The sequence below is a fragment of the Spinacia oleracea genome, chromosome 1, assembly GCF_020520425.1.
Source record: "Spinacia oleracea cultivar Varoflay chromosome 1, BTI_SOV_V1, whole genome shotgun sequence".
Taxonomy (NCBI): domain Eukaryota; kingdom Viridiplantae; phylum Streptophyta; class Magnoliopsida; order Caryophyllales; family Amaranthaceae; genus Spinacia; species Spinacia oleracea.
The window spans coordinates 106,652,144-106,665,162 of NC_079487.1; the positions used below are offsets into that span (position 1 = coordinate 106,652,144).

Sequence of the window (13,019 nt, forward strand, 5' to 3'; positions counted from 1 at the left end):
CTAACATAATTATAGTACAGCAAACGAAGGGAGAAAGGAAGTTCCTGATCTGTATAATCTCATTCATATAACAATATGTTTTTATGTTACACCAATATGCAGCAAGCTGAAAATCGTCTCCATTCGAATGTGCAAAGTACAGGCCCAAAAATTACAGAATTTTCTTTATTCAAGCTAAAACAATAATACTCCCAACATATGAACTGAAAAAGCTCCAAAAGTATATATATATATATATGGGAATATTATGGATCTGCCAAAACTATACTCAGATGTTTAACCTTTGAATTTACATAGTAAGACGGAGAGCAGGTTTCTCCAGGCGTTGGTTACGCTTAGACTTGACCATCTGGCTTAAGGCCTTAACATACCCCTTGACTATTTTTTTGAGTTTCACTCCTTGGCGCCCATCTTCTTTAGGCTGTTTTATGACCAGCTGAAGCTGCTTTTCATCAGCAAAATATTGACCAAGTTCAGCCCTACCTTTATCAGATGACTCGTCGTCTGCTTTGCTATCAACATTGATAAACTGCTTCAGCTTTACACGCTCATGCTTCTCCTTCTCACTGGTCTCAGTTTGATCATTTTCGTTCTTCTGATCTGAATCTGGTAAAGGATTTGGAGCGATGACATCTTCCTCAACTCTGGTCAGATACAATGTCGTTCTTCTGGTTCGCTTTGACTTACTGATATCAAACAAGTGCTTTCTGGAAATATATTCACTTTCCATTTTGTATAATCAGATTAAGAAAAAAGAAGTATAAGAGACTAATCAAAGATAATGCAAATGGTTAGTTTAAGAGGGTAATGGACAATGTATTGCTTAAACAACAAATAATGAAGGGTAATTAGCCCTTGTGAAAGGTAACCCATCAATTTGTAGGCTTCCTGTCATATATAACCATAGAGAAATCTAGAGATTATATGATTACCTTAGAGAACTAAAAGCATAACTTTCTACCAAATACAGATTTCAGATGCTTAATTATTAAACCTTTTCCTATTAGTCTCTTTTCACAGTGTAATTAATGGTGTTACTAACCATCATTTCCTGAAATTAGCTGCCTTTCTAGTCAACTATAAATTAGGTATTATTCTCCTTTCTACGCTATCGCAGTCCTTTTCTTTTCACAGAAAAGCATATCAATGACAGTTTCTGAATTCTGATCAACTGCGAGAATCCATCAACCACAACTTCATCATCTCATTTCCCATAAAAAATGTACGCCCTACCAAACGGAGCCTAATTGTCACTCCCTACTGTGAAAAACATCCATGATGAGTTTTTATCCAACGGAAAACAAAAAGCTCCTTTCCTGACAGAGTATTTACTAGTTCCTTCCCCCATTTTTCGTAGTCAACAAATGCATATACTAGAACTCCGTGTCTACCTTCAAATTCAATAGTAAGTGTGGAATGCCAAAGAATCTTACCTTTCAGTTTCTCATTGAACAGTCTAGTGAAAGAGTGAGCTACCTTCAAATCTATTTTCTTGCACGACGTATCCAAAATCCATTCAACAGTCTAGTGAAAGAGTGAACTACCTTCAAATCTATCTTGTTGCACGATGTATCCACATCAATCTCACTGCCTCACTGGTCATCTTCCATCCCCGGCTCGGTGGGCACAATGACTTGTATCTGTTAGTTACAAATACAAAGAAAAAACAATAAGAAAAAGGTACACGTATTCTGCCAATTGCCAAGAGATAGAAGTATATGCAAACTTCCTTTCTGGTAAATGTTCTGAATTGGACTCTCCGGAGCACTTTAAGTATGACTCTAATATGGTGCCACAAACCAAGTAGAGATGATTACTACCAGTTTGAAATCAGTAAGATATGTGTTCACAGGAAATTTCTTTTAATTTTGACTTGTCTGATTGGGGTAATGGTGGTAATAAATAATAATGTTGATGAGTTCATATTTACTTTTGCAAGGAAATTTCCATTTCAATGTCTATGGTTATGCAATTCCACCCCTAAATATGTTTTTTCGTTCTTCATAAGAATCATTACCATTTTAGAGGTGGTAAAGAAAACATGTGAAGAAAAACACGTAGTTTGCCATCGAATTTGCCATTGACTCACAGAATTTCCCTTACAAAACTAACCTCAATATAATGGTCAATATCTTTACCGTCCTGCCATATCCCTAATTTTCGGCATCACTATTATACACCATTTACTTCAATTTACAATCAACCTCTCAAGTCCAAACGTACACCAAACATATTGAGAGATTTACTCAATACTTCCTAGAGAAAATGAGTAATAGTGTAGTGATTAGATCCCTTAGCAGGTTACCTTCTATAATTGATGTACAACAATCAACTTAGCTTTGCTTTCTATTCCATGAGCAAAACTAATTAATTAGTCATGAAACACCAATTTCCTAAATTAAGCAACTAGTTCACATTAAAGAATGTCACATTTCACCTTCAATCGAGAAAGTAGAATCACATTGTCCTACTTCTCCAAGCCCGAACAAATTATCTTCTTACTAGTTCAAATTACACTATCAACGTGACTATTTAATTATCCATAAACCAATTTTAAACCAATAATTAGAAGTTACAACTATAATGTTCTTACTAAGTGATTTGAGATTTTTTTTTTACCCAACTGAACCTAATTGAATTGCTTATTCTCAAATAATAACCAGAATTAGTACCAAATTAAATTCTGATTCCTGCAATTAAACATCAAGTTATCACAGGGTAATTCACTAAAGCAAAACCTACGTCATAATTTCAGTAAAACAAAAACAAGTAGAGAAATTTAATACAGAAAACTATGAATTACTCAACCTTTAAACTCAAAATCAGCATTAATTCAAAATTACCAACTAAGTAGACACTAATTAAGGAGAAAGAAACTTGTTAAAGAAGGAGGGGAATTGCTTACGGAGTACTCCATGAGGGGTAGAGAATCATCCACCAACCAATATCAACAATTGAATTTATACTATGTTGAACTAAATAATTTATCGTCGCAAAAGTGTGGGAAGATGATGGTTGCTTGTTCTGAACACATTTTCGTCGGAATTTTAGTGGAAAAATATTTCGGAATCGGGTGATCAAATACCGAAGTACAAACAGTTAGACCATCGTACGGAGTAACTTGTAGTGTCGCAGCAGTAGAGGGGAGAAATAACGATTTTAAACGATTTTGGACCAGATCATCCGACATGATGCTTTAGGTTATTCTTTTATTAGAGAACTAGTATAGTATCACACGGTTTATAATCTAAAATTAAAAGGAGACATATTTGCTGAATTATTAGAGCACACGTAGATTATTATTGGTTTCGGTCAATGAAAAATAAGATTTCTAATTTAATTTTGAATTAAAAAATTCGAGTGTCACGTAGATAATTAATTATGTGCCAGATATAAATTTTAATTATTTAATTACTAATATATACAACTCCGTACAAAATCAAACACTCTAATAATTAAAATAATATATAATATAGCAGTTGGTGTAATTAAAAATAATTAACAATCACTAATCTAAAATAATATATTAATAATTAAAAATAATTAACAATCACTAATCTAAAATAATATATAATATAGCAGTTGGTGTAAGAGTTTTATTTTAACTTAACAAATTAATAAAAACCGTGCATCGCACAGGCTAAAATATAAAGGAGACATAGTTGCTGAAATATTAGAGCGCCACCTAGAATTACTATTGGTTTCGGCCAATAAAAAATAAGATTTCTAATTTATTTTTGAATTAAAAAAATCAAGTGCCACGTAGATATTTTAGATAATTAATTAATAATATGTACAACTCCATCCAAAATCAAATACTACTAATTTAAAAAATTCTAAAATAAAATTTAATCCAAAATCAAACGCTAATCTAAAATAAAATTTTGTCCAATGACAAACACTGATACAAATAATATTAGAGCGCCACCTATGAAATCTGATGGTTCGGGCCAATGAAAAGTAAGATTTCTAAATTATTTTTGAATTAAAAAGGTCGAGTGTCGCGTAAATAAATAATTAGGTGCCACGTAGATATTTTATTTAATTAATTACTACTCCCTCCATTCCTTTTTGTTGTACCCATAAGGAATGTTGGGGGTATTTTAAGAAAACTGAATCTTGGGTTGTATTGGGATATGGGTAATGATTGGGTGTAAGAATAATGATTGTGTGTAAGAAAAATAATAAAGTAAAGAGAGAGAAAGTATTAAATTAATTGGGGAAAAAGTAGATATTTATTAAAGTATTGAAATAAATCAGCAAATAAATTCAGTCACATGGGGCCATGGGACCCATCTGAGATTACATGGACCAATAAGAAAGCAGCAAACAATGAATCACGTTTTTTTGGCTGGAAATTTTGGCCAAACTGTTGACTTTCACTTTTCCCTCCAAAATTTTCCCAAAATAAAAAAACAGGGGATTACATTTTTCCCTCCAAATTTTTGAGGGGTTGTAAAAGTGAATTCCCTTTATAAATAGGGTCACTTTCTCCCACAAAAGAACAAAATCTGACTAAAACCAAGTTCAATAAATACACCAAAAATTCTTCCTCAATTCAGCATTAAAGAGCCAAAAAACAGGGGACTTAATGGCTTCAGATCAAGAGGATGACGATTTCCTCGGTTTTTCTGATGATGAAGGCGACGGCATTAACTCCGATTCTGACTCGGAGGAAGGTGATGATGCTGCTGACTTGGTACAAGCTTCTCAAAATACTGCTGCTGAATTTGGGGACATTGGGTTTAATGAAGATGTACCAAACAGCACTGAATATGTACAGCAAGTACCAGAAGTAGAAGGGGAAGGGCAGCAGCAAACTACCAACTTTCAAGAGGTACCCTTTCTTTTTGATTTGAACTTTCCACCACCATCAGAAAATGCATCACCTCATCATCATCAAACAGCAACACACACAACAGATCATCACAAGCCAAGGACTCCAAGAATAAATAATGAATTGAGGCTAGAAATATTGGTGTTCCTGCTCAATAGAAAGATTCCAGATTCAGAAACTTTGTTGTATGGGGCAATAAGGGATGCAGTCATAGAATATGATTACACCAGAAAAACCATAGGCAAAATATGGGACAAAGCAAAGAAACAGAAGGCAGCAATGAATTCATATATTGTGCAAAGCCAATATCACAGATGTGGAAGGAAAAAGGTTCAAGTCTCCTATGACTCAATTGCAAAAATAGGCATGGGGGACAGAACATGCATCGTAGATCTTGCAAGAATGCTGAATTTGGGACCAACAACAGTATGGAGGCTCATCAAGAGGAAAATTATAAAGCCACACTCAAGTCCCTTGCATCCAGGCATTTCAGAAGCATGCAAAATGGCAAGGATAAGGTGGGCAATCAGACTGATAATGGACTACACTATACCACAAGAACCAACATATTACAGCATGTATGACTTCATTCATATTGATGAGAAGTGGTTTTATTTGACTCAAAAAAACCAGAGAGTTTATCTTGCAAACAATGAACCCTATCCACACAGAAGTGCAAGTTCAAGAACCAAGATACCAAAATTCATGTTCATGGCAGCAGTAGCCAGACCAAGGTGGGGTGAAAATGGGGAATGTGAATTTGATGGTAAAATAGGCATATTTCCATTCACAAATGCAATTGCAGCCAAGAGGACATCAAAAAACAGACTCAAGGGGACCATTGAAACAAAGCCAGTGAAGTCTGTAAATCAAATAGAGACAAGGGCAATGATGATCAACAACCTACTTCCAGCAATCAAGGCCAAGTGGCCACCACATGAAGGGGAAAAGGTCATCTATATCATTCAAGATAATGCAAAGGCACATATATTGCAAAGTGATCCTGAATGGCAACTACACTACAAACAAGATGGGTTCACTTTTGTGTTGACTCAACAGCCAGCAAACAGTCCAGATTGCAACATCTTGGACTTGGGATTTTTCAGGTCAATACAATCACTTATGCACAAGAAAATGCCTAAAACTGTGGAGGACTTAAGTGGAGCAGTGTATGATTCTTTTAATGAGTTGCATCCTAAGACATTGTCTAATGTGTGGATGACATTACAGTTTGTTTCTAATGAGATTCTAAAACACAAAGGCAACAATGATTACCAACTTCCACACAACAAGAAGAAGATTTTAGAAGATGAAGGCAGACTGCCAGAGCAAGTCAAAGCACCTATATGGGCAGTTAATGAATGCATGCAACTCTATGATGAATGGAAAGCAAACCAGTGAAGCAAAGTGAAAACAATTAGATAACTTTTTGTGTTTTGGGGACATGTTTTTAAATTGACAAGTAAAACCAATGTGTCACTTTTGTAAGCTTAAATGCAAGCATAACATGTAGGCAAAACATTTTGTAAGCATATCTTTTGGAAGCATCAATGAATGAATCTCATGTTTAAGTTTAGTAAAGTTTTTTTCTTCATTCTTATTCACATCAATATAGAGTAATCAAGGCAAGGCAATAAACAAGGCAGCATTGGCAGAAAAAGTACAAGGCACAAGAGGTAAGGCAGCATTGGCAACACTATAAACAAGGCAGCATTGGGTTCTTAAGAACAAGGCAGCATTTGCAATATCACAACTCTAAACACATCGGCTTCAAAATGGAAATAAATAATAATATCACATCATTTTCAGATGGAAATTATTCCCATTCTGAAACCGATGCGTCAAAAGATGTAATTTTGACAAAAACAATCAATTCATCATTGATAACACATGGAATATGCCTCACATAAACAAAGAATCATAAATATCTCAGAATGTCCCCAAAAATCATTGAATCAAACCCTTTCCAATTAAACTTAGCTCCTGAAAAACATCATGGATGCTAATGGTGCATGAGTTTGATTGAAAAACAAAGGGTTTGACACTCATAAAATGAAGACTCATCACAGATCACAAGGCATAAGTACAAAAACTTTATCACATCACATCTCTAAACACATCGGCATCCAAATGGAAAGAATGCATATCACATCATTTTCAGATGGAAATTCTTCCCAATTGGATGCCGATGTGCCAAAAGATGTAATGGACAAGGAAACAAGAACAAAGCAGTAAAAACAAGGAAGCAATGAACAAGGCAACATCATTGACTCTCAGTTAAGTTGTTTTACATCATTGACAGATTTGTTTCTAAATGATTTACAACCTCACCACCAATTCACCAAAGGGGATACTAGATCAATCAATGATGTGACATGATCTGTATTCCCTTTGCTGATTGGTGGTGAGGGACATGTTTAGAATCAAATATCTCAGGTTATCAACACATACATCACAGAATATCAACACTAACATCATTGAATATCAGAAACACATTATACATGTTTTGCAATACATGAATTGCCTCTCCTGTCTAACCTGACATAAGATCTCAGAATGTCCCCAAGCATCATTGACACAAACCCTATCCCCTAACACTTAGCTCCGGAAGAGCATCAATGATGCTAATGGTGCACAAGTGTTATTGGAACATTGGGTTTGAGTCTCAGCAAATGAAAGACTCATCACAGATCAAGCATAACAATAACAATCAACAATGCATCAGATCACCATGAACTGATCAAAACATAGGGTTTGAACCTCATCAAATGAAAGACTCATCACAGACCTCCACTGATTCATGGGACATGAAGCATTAAACAGATCATTAACATGTAGGGTTTCATTTCTCAGACATATTGACACACATCATTGATCAAGTAGTTTCAATACTATCATATCTTTAACATTCTTCTGCCGAACGGAATGATTGATATTCACATTCCATTGTGTGAAATGACATTCACTCCGTTCGACAAAAGAAGTTAAAGGACAATTATCAAAACAAAGATCTCAGAATATCAACAATCACATCATTGAAGATCACAAACCTCCTAATATTGATCTCAGAATGTCCCCAAGCATCATTAAAACAACTCCAAACCACAAACACTTAGCGCCCGAGAAATATCATTACTGATACTAATGGCAGCACGAGCATTTGTGGTTAGTTGGACTTGTTCCTCAGCAAAAAAAAGACTCATCATCGATCACAACAAATAAAGGGACATTATTGTATCCTAAAGGGACATGCTTGGACATTAAGCATTCAACACCAGGCCACACTGAGAGGACTGAAATAACCCAAACCCTATCCCCAAATTATGATCATTTCATGCCCTGACTAATCCAAAACATAGTTATACTGATCAAATCTCATACTCACCAAAGCATCATATTTATCATACACAAAACATACCATAAAACAGGGGACATTAAGCCATCAAATCATGTTCATCACACAGACAACATTCCACAAAATTTCATAACCATATGGAAACACCATCATCCAATCATCATTATCAATATCAATTCCATAACATCAATATCTAACATCAACATCCATACAACTAATCACAACATCATCATCCAAACAACAACACCCCTGGCCAACAACAGATCACAGTTGTTGGCATCCACCTTATGACTCCACAGCTAGCCAGCATTCAATAAAATGAAAAAAGGGAGAAAGGAGACAGACTTATCTAAGCATCATCAGACGCTGAAGCCGATTTTTTTCCCTTCCCTCCTTTCTTTGAGGAGGGATAACCAGATGAAAGTTGTCCTGGAGACCCAACAGCATCACCATTCTCATTTTCACACTCTCCAACATACACCAGATCAAATGAATCAGACCCACTTGGTTCCTTGCAATCAACAGGGGACAAACAACATGATTAGTGCCCTCATAAAATAACAGGGGACCATGAATTAAAATCAGATTTAATCAAACAACTCAAAATAAAGTTCCAAATAATTTCAGATCACCATGGTTACCACATGCAATGAGATAAATGAGAGCAAATACATCCAGATCCCATTTTTAACCACATGCAATGGGAAATCAGATCAACAAAACACAGGAATATTCCGATTTTCTTCAAATAATTTCCAAATACCTCCAAATAAAATCAGAACTCAATTTTAACAACATGCAATGAAAAAACAGATCACAAAATACCCATAGAACTCAATTTTAACAACATGCAATGAGAAAACAGAGCAAAGAATAACATAAAAAGCCCGAATGAATCCAACAGATCTCCAAAAAATTCTTTTAAATTTCGAAATAATACCAGATCTGCATTTTTAACACATGCAATGGGAAATCGGACCAACTTATCCAAAAAATAATCCGAGTTTAATGAACAATACTCCAAATAAATCCAACATTTATCAAATCCCACTTTTTTACACATGCAAACAATCATCAAACCATTTTATTAAAACCGACATCAATAACCCTTAAAAAATCGCAAAAAATCAAAAGTAATACCTCATCGGAATCTCCTTCACCGAAAAAACGCAGATCTGAGGGAGTGGGTTTCCGATCGTCATATTTTGACTCAACCTCCTCTCCTGGCTCCACTTCCCTCTTCCGAAACCATTCTTCCAAATAGTTTCGAGTACTCGTATTTTCTTTTTGGGCCAAATACAGATTGTTTTTATATTCGGCGGAGTAGGAATGCTCGTTATTGGGACAGTTGCACTTGGATCCCCAATCACAGTTGGAATCGGGGATTCTTTGACCAGTAGTTCCCACCCCAGAATCACCTCGAGTTCTAGAAAAAGAAGAACCCATAACGTACCAGAAAAACAAAGATCAGCGACGATTAGGGACCAAAAAGGGGACAAAAATAGAGGGGATCTGATCGGAAAATCAATCCGAGTAATTTGTATGAAAGTTTTTCGGCAAAAACGTTTCAGATTTGTGAGATTTGGAGAGGAAAACCCAGATCAGAGGCGGAAAACCTAGGGTTTTCTCAAGAACAGGGGAGGGATTTTAAGAGAGAGAGAGAGTGAAATAAGAGAGAGAGAGAGATCCGAAGAGGTGAGAGAGAGAAATCAGAATGAGAGAGAGAGAGATCAGAATGAGAGAGTGAAATCAGAGGGATGAAAGGGATGGGTAATAAAGGGAGGGGGGGTAGGGTTAGGTTAAATAATTAAATAAGGTGGGTGGGGTAAAAGTGGGTGGGAAAGGGTAGAATCTTAGGGTATTTTTTGTAAATATTGGGGAATCTTAGGGTAAATTGGTAAAAAAACTATGGCCAAAAATAGTAAAGATTCAGTAGGGGAACAACAAAAAGAAACGCCAAAAAAGGAAATGGGAACAACAAAAAGGAATGGAGGGAGTAATATATACAACTCCATATAAAAACAAACACTCAAATAATTAAAAAAAATCTGAAATAAAATTCATCCAAAATCAAACACGTACTAATCTAAAATAAAATTCAATCCAAATTAAACATTAATCCAATATTAGAGAGTCACGTAGGAAATCTAATGGTTTCGGCTAATGAAAAATAAGATTACAAAATTATTTTTGAATTAAAAATGTCAAGTGCCATGTAGATAAATAATTAGGCGCCACGTAGATATTTTTATTAATTAATTATTAATATTACGCATATGCAATTTCATTCGAAATCAAACACTCTAATAATTAAAAAATAAATATAAAATGAAAAAATTCAATCCAAAATTATAATATAACAGTTAATATAAATAGGAGTTTTACTTTAACTTAACAATTTAATAGAATCCTTGCATCGCACGGGCTAAAATCTAGTCTAAATATAACTTTTTATGAAATCTGGTAGACAATCTAATCTAATGTATATATATTATATATAAATGAGGCATATTTGATGAAAAATTTGAGCGCCACCAAGGATTACTATGGGTTTCGGCCAATGAAAAATAAGATTTCTAATTTATTTTCGAATTAAAAAAATCAAGTTCCACGTAGATAAATAATTAGGTGTCAAGTATATATTTTAATTAATTAATTAATACTCCACAATTCCATCCAAAATCAAATACTTTAATAATTAAAAAAAAAATCTAAAAAAAAAAATTAATCCAAAATCAAACACTAATCTAAAATAAAAATTTGTCCAAAGTCAAACACTAAATAAATAATTAGGTGCCAAGTAGATATTTTAATTAATTAATTAATAATATATATAACTCCATCCAAAATCAAATACTCTAATAAGTAAAAATAAATCTAAAATAAAATTTAATCCAAAATCAAACACTAACGTACCTATATAAAATAAAAATTTGTCCAAAGTCAAACACTAATCCAATATTAGAGCGCCACATAGGAAATCTAATGATTTCGGCCAATAAGATTTCTAAATTGTTTTTGAAATAAAAAAGGTCGAGTGCCATGTAAATAAATAATTAGGTGTCACGTAGATATTTTAATTAACTATTTACTTATATATACAACTCTATCCAAAATCAAACACGCTAATAACTAAAATAAACAAATAAATAATGAAATTCAATTCAAAATCAAACACTAATTTAATCTAATATTTAAAATATAGCAGTTGTAATAGGATTTTTATTTTAACTTAACGATTTAATGAAATTCGTGCATCGCACGGGCTAAAATCTAGTATCATCAATCAATACCTAGTATTTAAAAAACATAACCATCATCATTTCAATGACACACAAGAACACCATCTTGAAGACACGTGTCCATACCTTATTAATTTTTCTATTTATTTTTTGTTTTTGCTAATTGTTCATGTTCTCAGTATTTAGACACGTGTCCATACCTTATTAATTTTAGACACGTGTCCATAACTTATTAATTTGTTCATTATTCCGGCCACTTTATTGCCATTAGTTTTCATGTAGTATACTACTACTAATCTCCGTCTCTTTAATTTATTAGAATTATACTCCCTCCGTCCCATATTTATACCCATGTTGACTAAAAACACGGGATTTAAGAAAAATGGAATATAGTACAGGAAAAATTGGAATATAGTACTCCATCCGTCCCTTAATACTCGCACCGGTTTGACCGATTCGGAGGTTAAGACACTTGAATTGACTTATTAATTTAATGGGCGTTAGAGCAAGATTAGCGGTAGTCTGAGCAATAGTATGAGCAATAGTCTTATTGAGTATTAACTTAAGACCTCCCATTTAAGTGGAAGAGTATGACAAAAGTTTGAGCAAGAGTCTTGGAATTCCAAGACTCTACTTAAGACGTTTAAACAGTATATCCAATCTTAATTATTATTATTTATTCTTTTTTATTTTATTATTTTCATAAGTTTGAGGAGTCTTGAATGAGTACGAGGGGTGAAGTGGAAAAATTAAGTTTGAAAGGGTCTCAACAAGAATCTGATTAATTAAAAATTAATAAAAATTAATAAATAAAATGACGTGGAAGTCTTAGCTTATACTAGCGCTAATCTTGATCTTAGCTGATGGTGAGTTGTTTTTTTAATATAGTTAGTGGGAAATGTGTAAGGGGTGGGGAGTGGTGAGTGGGGTTGTAAATTTTTAAATGAATTTTTTTGTAGGGAGTAGGGGTGTAGGTGGGTTAGTATGTTGATAAATAATATAATATTGGTAAAAATTTCCATTTATAAAAGCGGTGCAAGTATTAAGGGACGACTCGAATTGAAAAGGAAAGCGATGCGAGTATTAAAGGACGGAGGGAGTACATTGATAAACGGAGGGAGTACATTGATAATTGATTTGTATGATAAAGTGGAATATAGTACATAGAAAAGAGAATATAGTATATAAAGAATTGAAATATAGGACATGGGGAAAAGTTTTGTTGGATTTTCAATGCATTTTAAATTAATATATTACTTGGGAAAGTGGAAAATTTAATGGCCAAAAATAGAAACATGCATGACCATAATTTTGGAACGCTAAAAATAGAATTTTTTTTTATAAAAATGGGACGGAGGGAGTACCAAAAATTAGGATTAATACTTAACTTGATTTTGCCTAAACAACCGTCCCCTACCTCATATTCCCGTTCTTCAACTTCCCATTAACTCCCCAACCTTAATTATTTTCAATGTCAATTTAATTTAATCCCCAAATCTTCTACCTATCTCCTGTAGCATTCATTCAAAATTTAATCTCCCACTAATATACTTTTTAACTGGTCCGTTTTAAAACGACAAGATAT

At 33.9% G+C, this 13,019-nt stretch overlaps 1 protein-coding gene across 1 annotated transcript; it reads right to left on the bottom strand.

The window, feature by feature from the left end:
- Positions 1-32: 32 nt before the first annotated feature.
- LOC110801162 (uncharacterized) lies at positions 33-3,180 on the bottom strand. Its single transcript, XM_022006488.2, has 2 exons — positions 2,906-3,180; positions 33-1,640 (listed from the first exon to the last, which is right to left on the bottom strand). Exon 2 carries the CDS (start codon positions 728-730, stop codon positions 290-292), a length of 441 nt encoding a protein of 146 aa, XP_021862180.1. The 5' UTR covers positions 731-1,640; positions 2,906-3,180; the 3' UTR covers positions 33-289.
- Positions 3,181-13,019: the final 9,839 nt, after the last annotated feature.